At 43.3% G+C, this 18,982-nt stretch overlaps 1 protein-coding gene across 2 annotated transcripts in view; it reads right to left on the bottom strand.

Annotated features, from left to right (window-relative positions):
- Positions 1 to 3,606: 3,606 nt before the first annotated feature.
- Positions 3,607 to 18,982, bottom strand: part of LOC115107119 (GAS2-like protein 3) — a 28,650-nt gene continuing 13,274 nt past the window's right edge. Inside the window, exons 1-9 of one of the 2 annotated variants that reach the window (XM_029630529.2) lie at positions 17,853 to 18,101; positions 17,056 to 17,111; positions 10,430 to 10,607; positions 10,084 to 10,202; positions 9,720 to 9,861; positions 8,994 to 9,057; positions 8,463 to 8,604; positions 7,752 to 7,859; positions 3,607 to 6,246 (exon numbers count right to left, since the gene is read on the bottom strand). In XM_029630529.2, coding sequence (XP_029486389.1) covers positions 5,017 to 6,246; positions 7,752 to 7,859; positions 8,463 to 8,604; positions 8,994 to 9,057; positions 9,720 to 9,861; positions 10,084 to 10,202; positions 10,430 to 10,607; positions 17,056 to 17,079 — 2,007 coding nt within the window. In that variant the 5' untranslated portion in view covers positions 17,080 to 17,111; positions 17,853 to 18,101 and the 3' untranslated portion in view covers positions 3,607 to 5,016. Of the gene's footprint in view, positions 6,247 to 7,751; positions 7,860 to 8,462; positions 8,605 to 8,993; positions 9,058 to 9,719; positions 9,862 to 10,083; positions 10,203 to 10,429; positions 10,608 to 17,055; positions 17,112 to 17,852; positions 18,102 to 18,982 lie in introns of those variants that run through there. The other variant, XM_029630530.2, reaches the window with a different exon arrangement.

Raw genomic sequence — 18,982 nt, forward strand, 5'->3', positions numbered from 1 at the left:
TTCCATTAAAAATCAGCTATTTCCAGCCACAATAGTCATTTAAAACATTAACAATGTCTACACTGTATTTCTGATCAATTTAATGTTATTTTAATGGACAAAAAAAATGCTTTTCTTTCAAAAACAAGGATAATTCTAAGTGACCCCAAACATTTGAGCGGTAGTGTATATATATATTTTTTTTTTTCAAATGATAAGCTGAAATGTCTTAAGTCAATAAGTATTCAACAACTTTTTTATGGCATGCCTAAATATGTTCAGGAGTAAAAAATATGCTTAACAAGTCACATAATAAGTTGCATGGACTCATTTTGTGTGCAATAATAGTGTTTAACATGATATTTGAAGGTAAGGTAACATTTTTTTAAATTAACGCTGTAAAACAATAAAATGTGGAATAAGTCAAGGGGTATGAATACTTTCTGAAGGCACTGTAAGCACATATCCTAACCTCAGGAAATTTAGTGGAAAATTACCCTTGAGAATTTTGGGGTCAAATGTAACCCAGCAACAGTTTATGGGGAAAATAAGTAAAATTATTTGTGTAAAATATTATTTTGTGCAATATGTTTGAATTCTTGGAGTATGATAAATATATATTTGTCTTTTACATTTTTCTGTCACAATTTTAGTCCTATTTCACCTCCAGTTCAAACCACCAGGAGGCCTGAGTGTACCGCATATAGAACCTTACAATTGGGAGTTTAAATGCTGGAGTTGAGGCACAGGCATTTTGCCATTGATTGCCCTTTAAATTTGTTTCAGTTGGGTTGATTCAGACAGTCTGTTGTTTTACGCTATGGAAGTTTGCAAGATTATTATATGGTTATCAGGGTCGTATTCATTAGGGCATGCATACCATAACAAATGTGGATGGATTGAATCTCATCACTTTTAAGAAATGGCACTGGGTATTACATTTACATAACATTTTATTCGTTTAGCAGACAATCTTATTTGAGATTTACAGTTAGTGCACTCATCTTAAAGGGGTAATCTTCTACATCCATGGAAAATATTTAATTGCTACATCAATTTTTGGACTTTTAAATTATGTACCTATTGATTCTTGAAGAATATAATTTATACACTGAGTGTTCAAAACATTAGGAACATCTGCTCTTTCCATCACATACATTGCCTTCAGAAAGTGTTCATAACCCTTCACTTATTCCATGTTGTTGTGTTAAATCCTGAATTCAAATTTTAGCAAATTTGTTGAAAATGAAATTCAGAAATATCTCATTTACATAAGTATTCACACCCCTGAGTCCCCCCTTGCAGAACCATGTATGGCACTCAGGAACATTCACCGTCTTCTTGGAATGCAACTCCAGTGTAGATTGGGCTTTGTGTTCTAGGTTATTGTCCTGCTGAAAGGTGCATTCATCTCCCAGTCTCTCGTGGAAAGCAGACTGAACCTGGATTTCCTCTGTTTTTTTTATCCTGAAAAACCCCTCTGTCCGTAAGGATTTCAAGCGGTCCCCTTAACGTGATACAGCCACTACTATGCTTGAAAATATGAATAGTGGTACTCAGTAATGTGTAACACTTTGTATTCAAGACAAAAATGTAATTGACACATTTCTTGCAGAATTACTTTAGTGCATTATTGCAAAGAGGATGCATGTTTTGGAATATTTTTTATTCTGTACAGGCTTCCTTCTTTTCACTGTAATTTAGGTTAGTATTGTGGAGTAACTACAATGTTGTTGATCCATCCAGTGTTCTCCTGTCACACCCATTAAATTCTGTAACTGTTTTAAAGTCACCATTGGGCTCATGGTAAAAAAAAAAAACGAGTTTGGAAGGCCTGTATCTTTGTAGTGACTGGGTGTGTTGATACACCACCCAAAGTGTAATTTATAACTTCACCATGCTGAAAGGAATATTTAATTTATATTTATTCTCTTTTCACTCTGTCATTTAGTATTGTGGAGTAACTACAATATTGTTGATCCATCCTCAGTTTTCTCCTATCACAGCCATGGGGTACAGAGATGAGGAAGTTATTCAAATATCATGTTAAACACTATTATTGTACACAGATTAAGTCCATGCAACTTATGTGACTTATTAAGCACATTTCTACTCCTGAATTTATTTAGGCTTGCCAAAAAAAAAGAGGTTGAATACTTATTGACTCAAGACATTTCAGCTTTTCAGTTAAAACATAATTTCACTTTGACATCATGGGGTATTGTTTGTAGGCTAGTGACAAAAACAAATCTATATTTAATACATTTTAAATTCAGGCTGTAATGCAAATGTCCCTTGACAAATTATATTTAAAAACATTTTTTATTAGAGTTAATTAGTGGGAAAACAATAGTCACATAACACATACACAGAGAGATCTAGAGCAGGGATCTTTAACCTTTTCATGCCCAGCGACTCCCACCCCATCATGTTAGCAACACATTTTTTCATGTCTTGTCTTATCAGGTGAATGATAATGGCAAGGAAAAGTAATAAAATGAATGGATTTGGTAGACCTAATCTTTCCATGACAGACTAACCAGGTGAAAGCTATGATCCCTTACTGACAGATTTTTATTAAGCCTTGAGACAATTGAGACATGGATTGTGTATGTTTGCCATTCAGGTGAATGGGCAAGACCAAATATTTAAGTGCCTTTGAACAGGGTATGGTAGTAGGTGCCAGGCGCACCGGTTTGAGTGTTAAGAACTGCAACACTGCTGGGTTTGTCATGCTCAAGAGTTTCCTATGTATCAAGAATGGTTCACCATCCAAAGGACATCCAGCCAACTTGACACAACTGTGGGAAGCATTGGAATCAACATCCCTGTGGAACACTTGACACCTTGTAGTGCATGAGGCTAAGGATGTCTTGAGGGCAAAGGGGTGTGAAACTCAATATTAGGAAGGTGTTTATGTTAACACTCAGTGTAAATGCCTCATGAGCTTAGTTCAACTGTCCTACCCCATCAGAATCCAAAATACAAGCTCGTTTTACTCCAATGTTTGTAAACCAAGTAAATGTAAACACCATATAACCTCAAAACATGGTTAAAACTATCATTTTTATATTACAGATGGTCACTCCTTGCAACCATAGCTCTATGGATTTCAGTGGTTACATTTCTCCAGCCCCAGTAGTCAGCTTTTTACCAAAACAGGGAGGACAATTTGTTATCGTTTCAACTGCTGATTGCTGCTTTAAGGTCCCCAGCTAAGACAACCAACCATCACATTGAGTAAAAATGTTCCTCAATAAAGCAGCCATCACTGAGCTGATCAAGTAAATGAAGTGGTAACCAAGGACGAGTGGAAATATGAATCCATATTGAATTAAGTATATGGCTGTACTCTGACTGCACAGATCAACTTTCAAAGACCTTCTAGTACTTCAGCTGCACATCTCCTCATACCTTTTTCACACTACTGAGCCAAACCCTAGGATGATTCTAGGCCAAGCCACGCTCTACTGTGCCAGCCTGGTTACGCATCCATTGTAGTTTCTAAGACTATGCTGGAAAGGACAATGTGAAAGCCAGCGCAGTATGGTTAGCACAAGAGTGTGAAAAGGGTATGAGTATGCTTAGTTTCTGGAAATTAAGTCAATATCATTTCCACTGACTTCAAATGTTACTGTCAATTATGAAGCGCAGACATGTTTTGCAAGGAAGTCTGGCAACGTTTGGCCTTTTATTGGACAATGTAACAAAAGTAGATCAGACAACACAAATCAACAGAATCAACATCCAAATTGACAAACACACCAAGAGGTTTTAATAAAGTGCTGACCAAGAAAACAGATAAAGTAACTTAGACGTGAAGCTCACGTAGAAAAGTAAAAACATGATCAATGAAAATAAACAAATTAAAATCTACCCCACTTGAACTTCCCCCTCTGTAAAATGATTAAGGGCTTCGCTTGTCCCTTTTGTTGTCTACTACTTGTTCAAAGGATGTGTTAGAGGCATATTATTATCAGTAGTAATTCATTTGAGATTTGACCATGTAATAATAATTAAAAAACTCAGTCTGAGTGCTTGTACTTTGTGCAATTCTCATTTGTAAAAACAAATATTAAAACCCTAGCTTCTAGTACATTCTAAAGCCACTCAGCAACAACAGTCATTTCTAAAGGCACACGAGAAACATTCCAACAGTGCTTAATTTGACCTCTTAAAATGGAAAATACCACATTCATCATCCAGTCTGTGACAAAGAGAAACAAACGTCTATATTCAATCATACCTCCATCAATGAAATGCTTATCCACAGAGGACAAACATTCAGTCCAGTTATATTTTCTGTCAAACATGTGAAACTTTGGTTACAGTAACCTGCTTGTAATGAATATTGAAAACTCAAAAAGCAAATGTTCAAAGTGTGCTGCCTTACTTAGCTCTGCTTTGCACAGAAATGACCCTTTCTGAAAAGAAAAATGTCAATGTTTAAAAGTCAAACTTTTATATGCAGAGAAAAAATATGTATCAGATCAGATGGACAAAGATAGAGCCCTCTGTAGGGAACCTCAAGTAACACGAATAGACGTTAGAAAGCTTTCAAAAACACTCAAATGATGGAAAAAGGATAAGAAACAAAAGGCTGTTGAAGGGATGTTGGTTGACAACACTTCCATTGAGTGTTTCTGTTAGACTGAATTGAGCTGACCTCAGATAAAATCAGTATCACTCACTTCTCAACCCATTCAAAGACAGTATAAAAATGGACTTCTTGTAAAATACTATTGAAGCATGAGCTTTTGACAACAGGACAATAAAAGGAGACAAAGTAACAAAAAAATCTAACCAACAGAAACATAAACATAAAAATGGTAGAATGCAAATGGCGTTTTGAAAGTTACACACTAGCTTGTGTCTTGACAGTTGCTGCATCTATAACCAGTTGGGTATATATTTGTGTGGACATTGGTGTTCTGCTGAATCCTGGTTGGGGACTTTTTCAGACAAATACCATGATGGAAGCATTAATGTTCAGTAAGACAGTACAGGACGTCCCCGTCACATTACTATGTCCCCCAATTACGTCTTCTGATGCCTTCTACTGTTCATTTCAAAATAAGGGTCCTCGCTTTTGTTCTTGAGTTGGGTCTTCTTCGTGAGAGCAGTGTTCTTTTGGGAGGGGAGGGCTTTGATGTTGGGGCTGGTTTTTCGGGGGGCCGCTTTGGTGGGCTCCGGTTTGAGAGAGGGGGTGTTGGTGGTAGGCGCTTGCCTCCGTCCTGCCCTCTGTGCAGTTGGTACCGTTCTCTGGTGGGTCTTGCCAACAGCGGAAGAGCCACTAGGGGCCCCTGGTACCCACCCAGGGGTGCCACCACATGGAGGCACAACCACTTTGGGGATGGCCCTGGTTTGGGCCGTTGTGTCTTTGCTCTTGGGGAGCGCGATGTTGGATTTGGGCAGGGCTGTTGTGGCAGTCCTGGAGGTAGGGTTTAGTGCCCTGGTGGGTTGGGCCGTTGCAGGCCTGGGTGTTGGCACAGCCACCCGGGGGGTTGGACGGACCAGTCTTGCAACATCCAGACGAAGGTGTGAGGTCGAGGAGGTGGGCCGCCTCTGAGACAGGCGGCGTTGGGTGGCGCCGGTTGGGGGTCGGCCATCTTTCTGGAAGTGTACCCTCGATGGGGCTGTGGCGGGGCGAGGCACTGTGATGGAGGTGTGGGTGGATGGAGTGGAGGAGGGTTTAGGACATTTACAGGAGGGCTCGGGGCACACAGGGCTACGGGGCTGGGAGAGGGCGCCGCAAGGGGACGGCCTGAGCTTCAGCTTGGGGGCAGAAGAGTAATGTAGCAGTGGTGCCGTCTGCTGGCTCTTGCCACTGTGAAGTGAAGGGCTTGGGCCCTGCTGCGAAGACAGGGTGGGTGACACAGCAGCCACCTTTTTGGGGATTGGCAAGGGCTTCTGGGTGGGCTTCTTGGGGGAGGGAAGGGGCATCTGCAGGATCTTTTTGGGTGCTGCGGCTGCTTTCCTGGGCAGAGTTGGGGTCGAGACGGGGGTGCAGGTAGCTTTGGAGGCCGAACCAGAGGAAGATGAGGAGGAAGATGAGGGGATGAGGTTGACTGCAGCAAGAGGGTCCATGTCAGGTAGAGGGGCCGCTGCTGCAGAGCCGTAGCCCGGTGGCCCCTTCTGGTATGCCAAGATCTTCTGCTCCAGAGTTGTGAACTGGAGCACCCGGCCGGGATCGTACTTGAGTAGGAAACCCCTTAGGGTGTCCCAGCCACCCCCCACACGCACCATCACATGCTTCCCATGCAGCATCTACCACAGTGAGAGAGGGAGACAGGGATAAATGTGAGACATTTCAGTTGGTCTCTTTAAAGGGTTAACAGTGAAGTGGTGACGCAGGGTACCGTGCTAAACGTCAAATTACCTCTAAATCACGCGGTGTAAGCTCACAGCTTTTAAAGGAGGAACCACTATACCACCACTACTCACCGCCTACCACCACTACTAACCACTACTCACTCCTACTACCACCAACTAATATCTACAGTGCTGCCAACTACTATCTACAGCTACCATCTATTTTTTCAGCTGCTGTTCCTTGGCCAATAAGTTAACGCTGTTCCTTGGCCAATAAGTTAACGCGGTTCCTTGGCCAATAAGTTAACGCGGTTCCTTGGCCAATAAGTTAACGCGGTTCCTTGGCCAATAAGTTAACGCGGTTCCTTGGCCAATAAGTTAACGCGGTTCCTTGGCCAATAAGTTAACGCGGTTCCTTGGCCAATAAGTTAACGCGGTTCCTTGGCCAATAAGTTAACGCGGTTCCTTGGCCAATAAGTTAACGCGGTTCCTTGGCCAATAAGTTAACGCGGTTCCTTGGCCAATAAGTTAACGCTGTTCCTTGGCCAATAAGTTAACGCTGTTCCTTGGCCAATAAGTTAACGCTGTTCCTTGGCCAATAAGTTAACGCTGTTCCTTGGCCAATAAGTTAACACTGTTCCTTGGCCCGACCTCCTGTCCAGTACTAACGAGATCCACTCTGCTTCCCTAATGAGCTTAGGGTGTGATCTGCTGCTGTGTGGAACCATGAGCCACTGAGACCGACGTTTCCAGCTTCCTTTATCCTACAACGCTGCTTTTTATACTTGGCATGGCTTTTTACTTTCCAGTTGTATCACCATTTTATCAGCCTTAAATACACAACATTGATACTAAGCTTACTTGACTTTTCCAAAATGCTTTGTCTCAAGTCTACAGGTCTATCTAGTCTATATCATAGGTTGGTCTCAAGTCTCCAAGACTATATAGTAGGTTGGTCTCAAGTCTCCAAGACTATATAGTAGGTTGGTCTCAAGTCTCCAAGACTATCTGGTCTATATAGCAGGTTGGTCTCAAGTCTCCAAGACTATATAGTAGGTTGGTCTCAAGTCTCCAAGACTATCTGGTCTATGTAGTAGGTTGGTCTCAAGTCTACAAGACTATCTGGTCTATAGTATGTGAAGGTATAAAAAGGACCAGACGACAGGTACTGACCATAGAATTACATCAAGTGTAGTAATTTAATTTCTACGGTGCTGACACAGCCAAGCTTGTGCCAGGCACCGAGACTGAACCTTTGGATTAATGGCCAGGTAATGAATGAGGTTACGGTAGAGAGATGTTTCCTGGTCTCTTGGCAGGACAGAAAGGGTGTGTCACTAGCTACAGGTCTAATGCTCACTTAGCAGTGGAATTGACTCAGTGCAACATCTACAGCACATACACTGATGTTCAATGCTTGGGAGAGTTCAGTGTGTCACTATACAGTGTGTGCTGCTCACCCGGATGAAGAGGGTTTTGTCTCCCAGCCTGTAACGGCCCTCTGACAGGTATTCAATAGATACTCTCTGGGAGCAGTTACACGGTGGATCGTCCGTCAGATGTTGCTCCTGTAACACAGAGGGAGAATTAACATGGGCCTATAGAGTCCTGGCTAAGGAAGCAAGAACATGAGAAAGAAATGTTCTAAAACATTGAGAAACCCTGTTTCATTAACCCATCACCTAAGGATAAAGCAGAGTTGCTAACAGGAAAACGCAATGAATCGATGAACTCAAATGAACCAATTTTAAGTTGCAAAAACTTGAAAGGCTAGAGAGCAGCACTCAGTAGCAGCCTCTGAATACTGTAGTTTAAGAGGACCGCTTTGGCAAACACACTAATCAAAGGCTAAGTGTCATGCAGCTTAGGCTGTGGACACAGGAAGTGTTCTTCTGATGTTGTGACTGAGCTGCATTGGTGCCACAGGCTAGAGTCACATGACCCCAGATGGATGGAGCATCACGAGGACCATAATGACTCATACAGCCCTGAGCAGTGAGGCAACTAGAGCCACCGCTGCCTCCATCTTGGATCTGATGAACTGGGTCACCAACTAACTATTTTAATAGAACAACAAGAGAGATGAGAGGAGAGGAAAGTGGAGAGTCGAGTCCCTATTTAGTCAGTAGAAATTTGACAATAGCACAGTTTTAACTCCTGGAGTGACTTACCCCAGGCTGGTAGAGGCCCCCATGCTGGCAGCACACAGTGAAGGTTTTGACTGCAGGAGCAGGCTCTGTCGTCTTCAGCAGGGTCTCCTCCAGCTCAATCTCCTTCTCCAGTTTCACCAGCACCGGAGGCTCCACACCATACCTATGGAGAAAAACAGATCAGTACAGTGCTTTAAAAGGGACTGTTAGGAATTGAAAAAAAGATGCCACACATATTCGCTTTTGCTGCATTGTCCATCTTTCTACCCCAAAACAGCTGCAACATACCACATTGCATAACTACAGGATCAAAAAGGTCAAAACAAAACGTGGTGGTCATGTTCTAGAATGATCTTATCTTACATTTGTCACAGTGCAACATCTACAGCACATACAGTACCAGTCAAAAGTTTGGACACACCTACTCATTCAAGGGTTTTTCTTTATTTTTTAAAAGACATCAAAACTATGAAATAACACATGGAATCACTGTAGGCGTGTTCAAACTTTTGACTGGTACTGTACATCATCTATCAACCAAGGGAAACTTACTTGGAGACGATTCGGCCGATCTCTAGCAGACACAGACACACCTGCCTGGGATCCTTGTGCAGAACTGCGAGACAGAGAAAATACATACTGTAGAGAGACGACATGGTTGTATAGTATAGCAGCAGTGTCACAAACCCATTACTTATAATGAGAAGGTGTCCACATAGAGAACTTATGTTAATTGCTCTCTATGGTGGATCCTATTATGTCATTAAGGAGGATGGCTTAAACAAAAGCCAGACAATGGCTGCAGTGGAGGCATCTGCTCCGTTCAGTCATTAAAGGCTTACAACTCAGCCCATGTTCCTTTGAACCGATTAAGCTAAGGAGCAATTAATCAACTCCCAGGGTAATGTTGTAACGTATCAAACACGAAGGGCAGCGTAGTAATGTATTAATCAACTCCTAGGGTAATATAGTAACATTAATTAACTCCAAGGATAATGTAGTAATGTTACAAGAGTTGTGGGATGGAATGGAGTTGGAACCTACCTCAACTGTACAACCATGGTTCTGCTCCACTGATTACACAAGACTGAATGGGTTTTGGTTTGATTGATACCTGTGGACATTCGTGCTAGAATGCTAAGCTAACTAGAGGCTGCCGGAAAACCCCCCACCAAATATGCACTTCAAAACTGTCTGGAGCGATTGCCGTTTGTGATTAGCTCCTACTTACTGTGCCTACTGGTCAGTACAGCCTCCCCACCAAACTAAAACACGTACCTAGGCCCTCTGATTCAAACAGGTACGTCTCCTCCACGCCTATGTGGCGACACCAGCCCAGGAAGTTGGCAGTGTTGTCGCGGGCGAAAAAGGACCCTGGAGAGGCATTGCACTTACATGCCACCTTCTTCATGGGAAACAACTGCAGGGAAAGGCATTCAAAAAGTATAACAAATGAACCACACATGCATTGCATCACAGTTGACATAATTTCATTAAAACACATTCATTTCAGAACCAAACGCACCAACGTTTCAGATGGGAAACCACCAGCTCAAATGACCCTATCCATTACCACTCTCCCCACTCGCCTACTTTTCCTTAATATCCTGATCCCCCTGCCATTCCTGTCGCACCAGCTCACCTTGCCCATATCCGAGGCCCTGCTCTGAGAGATCCTGCTCTGCAGAGCTCCAATTAGCCGACACAGCTTCACCCCATTGTTCAGCTCCGCCATGAAGCTCTCCGCTCTCACCTCCTCTCCTGTGTATCAGAGACAGAGAGGAAAATAGTGTGTTAGTGTTTATTGTTGGGAGTGAGGGGTGAGTGACAGGGCGAGACATTTAAGGCCAAATGATTAACAAAAGGAAGAATTCTAGGCTGCACATCCCAAAACTTCATTTGCCAGGTTCAGGTTACAAATAATGCCACAGGAATAAGACAACGACACACTTTTTGAATCATTTCCCCCATGACCCTCCTGGTCTTACCCAGCATCCCGGTGAGCCAGATGGCCAGGTCCTCTTGCATGGGTACCAGTGTGGCTTCGTGGCGCACGGCCAGCCACTGGTCATACTGGAAGACATCGGCCAAGCCCGGCCCATGCCGCAGGGTCAAAGGGCTGCGAGGACTCTGCAGGGGTGTGTCAAACTTCTCCCTGAACCACACCTGCAAGGGGGGGTAAAGATAGAAAGAGAAAGATAGTTTGTCACTCAATGTGTCCTCTACCACCAGCTGGTGCCATTACTATGGGGAGAGAGTGCAGAAAAGGGTTTTGGGTGCTGACAATGAAATGTTCCTAGCATTTCGCTTACATTCACCCGTTATTCAACAATTCCATTATATTACAAGTGGTGTCAGCCTGGCAAAGGATGTCATTTTCAGAATAGATTCCAGCACGATAGTGATTGTATCCAAATGCTCGTAGACTAAAGGAGCTGCACGGATCACTGGAAGTGGGTTTAGACTCTGTTGGCAGTGGGATAGACCAGGGGGAGAAATCCGAAATACTTCACTCACACAGGCTACGAGAACTCAGCCCCTGGCACACAGACCGCGCCTTTGTCAGGGCAAGAATAACATGATTCAAGCATATCAATTTTCAAACATGTTGATATTCATCAGTATACAATTTCGACATTTGGCCCCCTAAAAAAACTATCCAGCTACACTAATAAGATTGAAGTGCAAATAGACAGAGGAAAGGTTGCCTTGGAGATTGAGCAGCGTTTTGTAAGACTCTAAAATGGAAGAGAAATAGAAATAGGATATTGTCGAGACAACCAAGTCCTCTGAGACTGCCTACTAGATGTCTGCGGTGATATTCCACTTGCAGTGAGGGAAAGGAAATCAGCTGAGGGGAGGAGAATTCCTGGAGGCTGGAACAAGCACTGTATTCTACAGTCACATCAGATTAACCTCCAATCATGGACCCCAACAAATCAGCCGGGCTAGACAATCTGGACTCTCTCTTTCTAAAATTATCTGCCGAAATTGTTGCAACCCCTATTACTAGCCTGTCCAATCTCTCTTTCGTGTCTTCTGAGATTCCCAAAGATTGGAAAGCTGCTGCGGTCATCCCCCTCTTCAAAGGGGGAGACACTCTAGACCCAAACTGCTACAGACCTATATCTATCCTACCCTGCCTTTCTAAGGTCTTCGAAAGCCAAGTTAACAAACAGATAACCGACCATTTTAAATCCCGCTATGCAATCTGGTTTCAGAGCTGGTCATGGGTGCATCTCAGCCACGCTCAAGGTCCTAAACGATATCTTAACCGCCATCGATAAGAAACAATACTGTGCAGCCGTATTCATTGATCTGGCCAAGGCTTTCGACTCTGTCAATCACTGTATTCTTATTGGCAGACTCGATAGCCTTGGTTTCTCAAATGATTGCCTAGCCTGGTTCATCAACTCCTTCTCTGATAGAGTTCAGTGTGTCAAATCGGAGGGCCTGTTGTCCGGGCCTCTGGCAGTCTCTATGGGGGTGCCTCAGGGTTCAATTATCTGTATAAACCAATGATGTCGCTCTTGCTGCTGGTGAGTCTCTGATCCACCTCTACGCAGACGACACCATTCTGTATACTTTTGGCCCTTCTTTGGACACTGCTAACAACCCTCCAGACGAGCTTCAATGCAATACAACTCTCCTTCCTTGGCCTCCAATTGCTCTTAAATACAAGTAAAACTAAATGCATGCTCTTCAACCAATCGCTGCCTGCACCTGCCAGCCCGTCCAACTTCACTACTCTGGACGGTTCTGACTTAGAATATGTGGACAACTACAAATACCTAGGTGTCTGGTTAGACTGTAAACTCTACTTCCAGACTCACATCAAACATCTCCAATCCAAAGTTAAATCTAGAATTGGCTTCCTATTTCGCAACAAAGCATCCTTCACTCATGCTGCCAAACATACCCTTGTAAAGCTGACCATCCTACCGATCCTCGACTTCAGGCGATGTCATTTACAAAATAGACTCCAATACCCTACTCAATAAATTGGATGCAGTCTATCACAGTGTCATCCGTTTTGTCACCAAAGCCCCATATACTACCCACCACTGCGACCTGTACACTCTCGTTGGCTGGCCCTCGCTTCCTACTCGTCGCCAAACCCACTGGCTCAAGGTCATCTACAAGACACTGCTAGGTAAAGTCCCCCCTTATCTCAGCTCGCTGGTTACCATAGCAGCACCCACCTGTAGCACGCGCTCCAACAGGTATATCTCTCTGGTCACCCCCAAAACCAATTCTTCCGCCTCTCCTTCCAGTTCTCTGCTGCCAATGACTGGAACGAACTACAAAAATCTCTGAAACTGGAAACACTTATCTCCTTCACTAGCTTTAAGCACCAGCTGTCAGAGCAGCTCACAGATTACTGCACCTGTACATAGCCCATCTATAATTTAGCCCAAACAACTACCTCTCCCCCTACTGTATTTATTTATTTTGCTCCTCATTATTTCTCTCTACCTTGCACATTCTTCCACTGCAAATCTACCATTCCAGTGTTTTACTTGCTATATTGTATTTACTTCGCCACCATGGCCTTTTTTTGCCTTTACCTCCCTTATCTTACCTCATTTGCTCACATTGTATATAGACATATTTTTCTACTGTATTATTGACTATGTTTGTTTTACTCCATGTGTAACTCTGTGTTGTTGTATGTGTCAAACTGCTTTGCTTTATCTTGGCCAGGTCGCAATTGTAAATGAGAACTTGTTCTCAACTTGCCTACCTGGTTAAATAAAGGTGAAAAATAAATAAATAAATAAATAAATACACACAGCTGACAGTATATCCACTATCGCTGCCTCTCTCCCACACCCTCATTGGCATATCATGATTGAGACTTTCCCTGGGTTTAGCCTCACAGAAAGGTCTCGGTTGTTCTTTGGGAGTTTTTCCACGACCCCATTTGAGTGACTCAAAAACTTCAGTGGGGGTAGAGAACGAGGGCGAGTCAAGTCACTGTTGTAGATATTTGACGTCACAGAAAACATCCCAGACTGAGAAGAAAGAGTGAGAGAGAAAGTGAGAGAAATAAGATATGAGAGAGCAAGAGGTGTGAGAGAGAAAGAGAGTGAGAGCATAAATGGCCCTGCTCAGTAGAAAGCATTTAAAATTCTGTCTGGTTGTCAAAAGATTTGCATTTAATTAAAACACAAAAATTAGAAGAAATTCTCGCAATTCCTCCTCCCCAACCCCCTCTCCCTTACATAACTGTGTTCTAAGGATAAGGTGCCTGGCTGGTGCTCTGGGCAAGGCAACCCCACAACTTATGTTGTTTTCCATCTTACTCGCACTGAATACAGCTAATTAGAGAAAAGGCGAGGAGGAGGGGAGTGTTTGAGTTGCATAAACATGTGGAGATTACCACCATACCATTGGGGATTACCTGTGGTGACCTCTCCAGCGTCACCTGACTGGATGCAGGTTTCACAGAAATTAAAGCTTTAGTAGCCCTCACGTGGGCTTATTCTAGTTAGACATCAATTCAATTGATCCTTAATGGTAGTCCTTGTGCAGTAGAATTACCTACCACCTTTCCTGTGTCCAAATAAAATTGCGAAATAGTTTTGGGTACTGTGAAAACTTTAGACTCCTCCCAAGTATACGTTTAGTTTTCAGAATAAGTGTACAGGCAAGGTACTGTGTACAGGCAAGTAGACTAATTGTGTAAACAAATACAGCATAATCCTGGTAAATCTGGCAGATATGGGAGAGAGATTGTAAGAGTTTTAAACATTGGACTTTAAAGCTCCCTCTTAATGGAACATAGAAAAGGGATTTTAAACAGAAAATCTACATTCCTAACTCGTTCTTAATGAAGAAACCAAATAGCCATTCAGGATGATGTGGATCGCATATATGTACACATACTAGGCCTCTCGATTGCATGTTGGTGTGATCACAAGACAGACACCAAGCCAATGAGTTTGAATACTTCTCAAATGCATCCTTTCACCCTTCCTTAACGGAATCACATGATTTGAGTGCAAAAAACTGTTTCCACTACATTGCTTTCACTAATAATGTCACATCAATTTAGTGATGGGGGAAAAATACATATCACAATAATATTTTGGACAATATTATAATTTATATTTTCACTGTGCCTGCGCCAAAACGCCAGTATTTTTCATCTGAAATCTTGTTCTCCGTCTTCTTTATAAAATAGTAAGCCAACATGGTTTCAGCACTTTTAGTTCAATGACTGATCAACACTCATTTTGTCATAGTTCTCTCGTCCCTCTGCAGCAGACATAGGGTGAGCAATATGTTTGGAACATCAAAGCATAATAAAATCACAGTATCGAATCGCAATTCATATTGTATCGGCACCAACACATCGTGATAATATTGTATCGTGAGGCCCCTGGCAATTCCCAGCCCTACATCAGATCAGTGATAACGTCAAGGACGAGAGGAAGGAAGGATTCAAACAGGGTCAGAGTTACACCTGCTAGTCCTTTATGCTCCTCCGAGTTGTGAAATCTTCCCATGGTTCTTGATGACCTTTGACTCAGAGAGGAGAAACCCCACAGGCAGGGCCGTAACCAAGGTCTGAGTTTTAGTGAGGTCTGGACAGGGGGGGAACTACCGTAATTTCCGGACTATAAACCGCTACTTTATTCCCACACTTTGAACCTCGCGGTTTATACAATGACGCAGCTAATTTATGGATTTTTCCCGCTTTCGCAAGATTCATGCCGCCAAAAAACTGAGCACCGTCACATAATGTGACGTAAATCGAGCGCGCTCAAACTTCCCATCATTCTGATTACGGTAGTAATTTTGTCACCCTCATCATGGCAAAGACACGGAGAAATGAATATGATGCAGCTTTCAAGTTGAAGGCGATCGATCTGGCTGTTGGAAAAAGAAATAGAGCTGCTGCATGGGAGCTTGGCCTTAATGAGTCGATGATAAGACGTTGTAAACAGCAGCGTGAGGAACTGACTCCGTGCAGAAAGACAACAAATGACAATGAAAACGATCCAACATCAGATGAAGCAATTCTGAGGCTATTCAACTCCGACACCGAAGGAGATGACTTCAGTGGTTTCAGTGCACAGAAGGAGGAAGATAGTGACCAATGACTTTCTTGGTAGGCTACTGCTTTAATTTTTGTTACAAGCCGTGTTTCGTTAAAGCATATTTATTTTTGTTACAAGCCGTGTTTCGTTAAAGCCTATTTATTTTTGTTACAAGCCATGTTTCGTTTAAAGGCTGTGTAAAGTTAATTTGTTTCAATGTACCGGTAGGCACCTGCGGCTTATAGACATGTGCGGCTTATTTATGTACAAAATACATATTTTTTAATAATTCAGTGGGTGCGGTTTATATTCAGGTGCGCTTAATAGTCCAGCAATTACGGTATTTGCTATTTGAAGAACAGCAAAAATAACCCTAGCCATTATGACATTGGTTGCTGTTGCTTCATTCACCTCAGTCCATCTACAAACACATAGCCTATAAGCTATACAATTAATACGTACAGAGGGATCTGTTTGCAGCAAAATTACTTTATTGACAAAAAGTAAACTAATTAACTTAGATTTTTTTTCCCAGACAATTCTTGGCTGGAACACATTTTGCCACAGGGTGGGGATATTTTTTTGTAGACTTAAAGCACATGTTCTACAATTCTACACATTCTGCCATAACTTATGCCATGTTAATATAATATCTGAGTGAAAGTGACTAACAAAATATAATACATGAGGGCCTCCTGGAGGTCAGGGCCCCTGGGCACACGCAGGGTGTCGGTAATTCAGCCATGATTACTACAAGTTTAGATAGTTGGCTAAACTAATTTACCAAGATTTTTTTTTTACTGGCATTGGTGAGTAACATAATTCAAAAGCTGCTTATGCACAAAATGGTACCTAGTGTATTCTACAATCCTAACTCAACAGTAAGTTGAGACCCTGACTGCCCCCCCAACAAAAAAAAATATTTAAAAAAACATGTATGAGATCCAGACCTCTGTGTCCTCATATGTAGTTACGGCCCTGCCCACTGGGTTTATTGGCCTCCTCAGATATCAGACGGCCTTGAGAGCAAACAGATTATGTTGCTGGAGATAATAGACCAGTAAAAACAGTAAAGTGATCAGTGTCAATCTGCCTCCTGAATAGACAAGCTCAGGGCTGCCCAACCCTCTTCCTGGATCTACCGTCCTGTGGGTTCAGTCCAACCCTACTTTAACACCTGATTCTACTAATTAGCTGCTCAACAAGACCTTAACTAGCTGAATCAGATATGCTAAATTAGGGTTGGACTGAAAACATACAGGACAGTAGATCTCCAGGAAGAGGGTTGGGCAGCCCAGGACAAACTAAACCAGGAAAGCGTTAGAGATTTTGAATGACTCGTGAAGGGTCCTAAACTGATGAGAACGTCACGATTTTGCTTTGCCATTGTAGCCGAGCCGTTTTGCTAACACCTGACTGCTGCGCCTATCCTTTAGATATGTAAATACAGCAGGGACCACGGTATGAGAAGAGGTCTTTGGACTGGGCCTTTGAGGGAAAAGGAGTTTCCCCTTCTGAACAACAAAAAACGTTCCAAAAATCCTTATGTTCATAAGTCATTTTCTTACCTGTATGCCAGCCTGCACTGCCATCGCTGCAATCAGAGGAGATTCACCTTTTCATCCTGAAACAGACACGAGGCTATTAAGTATAAAAATGATAGAAAACAGATATGAATTAAACTAATATATCAGAATGTTTACAAAATGTATAACCATCCCCTTGGCCCAAAGGTGTGTGTGTGTGTGTGTGTGAGAACGAGAGGAGAGCGAGAGACAATGAGCTGCACTATACTAGCCTCTAACAGTTTATTTAACAAGAAACACAGCCAGCCCCCCCCCCCCCAACATATACACACCCCAAAACAGCTCCCTTTCTCCCTCAGCAACCCACCCAATTTAAACTTCTCTACTGGGCTGAGCTCCAGTACTCAAACGTCACCATAGACCCAAGGGGCAGGCAGCACAAACTAAGACCCCAGAGCTATGACCGCATTTCAAATTTTATAGATAGGGTTGTAAAATTCCAGTTACTTTCAATAAATTTACTGGTTTTCCCCGAAATCCCAGTTGGACAATTCCCAGAATCAGGTGGGAAGAAGCAAAAAAATCCAGAAGCCTCCACCAGGATTTCTGGAAAACCAGGGAATTTATTGAAAGTTCCCAGAATTTTGCAACCCTAATGATAGATTCACATTGCAGCTACTTAATACGCTGTTGTCATCTGATAGACCGCTCCTTACGTGCACAAAAATGTGCATTCAGTTACTCTGACACAGCATAAAATAAATCAATTAATGTCTCATCTGTGATGCGTTGCTCTCGGCAGAGGACAAGATGACAGCAGCGCAGACAAGCAGAATTACCTTAAGACAGGAGGAAGACAGTAGTCATGTACGAAAAGAGCTGCGTAGAACCCCCAGATAGTCGGAAAAACCCGTCTCCACCCTGCTTCTGACCGGAAAACAGAAAGCGCAACACCAACCACGCAGGCTCCTACTGGCTGGTTCCAGACTTCAGAGTGTGTTATGTCGACAGCGAGCGAGAGAATGACAGAAGGAGGAGAGAGAGAATGGAGGGAGGAGGGAGAGCCTTCACTAATGAAGTGGCTCTGCTCAGCGCTGCAGAGGCCCCCCACCCCTGCGACGGCCAGTCCTCCTCTCACAAAGCACCCATTGTTACACAGCATCCCCCCTTCCACGCCCCCCACGCGTCCATCATCCCCCAACTCTGCACCTACCCTGGGAGCTCCCTGCGATGAGCTAGTGGAAATGGAGCGCTTAGGGGGCAGGGGAACCAGCCACTTCCTCCCCCCCCCAAAAAAACAACAACAACATGATAGCAAGGGGAAAGTTTGGTGTGGGGAAGACAGGAGAGAAAAGGGCAAGGGCCAGGGTTCAAATTACACATTGCGACTGTCCCTGATCTGGGATGCCCTCAGAATAGTGGCTGGACCAAAGTGTTCATTGTCTAATGCTTATGCGGGTGCCCAGGACAGTGCGCATGTCCTGATTTGCTAAAAGGTGACAAGCACTGCCATAGTTGGAACCCTGGCAAGACTTGCTCCTGGAGCAGATCAGTAGGTCTAAACTACTGGACAGTAGACAAACAAAGAGGGGGAGAAAGAGAGGACGGGGTGACTTTTAATTTGAGTAGAGAGGAGTATGTGGCTGACAGCAGAGGACAAAGGGAGCACTCGTCTCTAGAATGTGCTGCATCTGGGGCCCCAATGCGCGAGCTGAGAGAATGCCTCCCCGTGGGGACCAAAAGGGCAGCATGCGTGTCCACACCACCACCAAATGTCAATGCGAAGGAGGGAGCGAGAAATGAAAAGAGGCATTCAAAAACAGAATGTGTTTAATGCTGCTGGGTTGGCTGATATGAATGTGCGAGTGTCTCTGAGGAAAGGGCAAGGCTCGACACTTGACATGGGGCGCTGCCTTGCACATTCTCCAGAGGTTGCTGAAACACTCGAACAAGGCCCGTTCTCTCTTGG

This window comes from Oncorhynchus nerka, linkage group LG23 (assembly GCF_034236695.1).
Source record: "Oncorhynchus nerka isolate Pitt River linkage group LG23, Oner_Uvic_2.0, whole genome shotgun sequence".
In the NCBI taxonomy this organism is placed as follows: Eukaryota; Metazoa; Chordata; class Actinopteri; order Salmoniformes; family Salmonidae; genus Oncorhynchus; species Oncorhynchus nerka.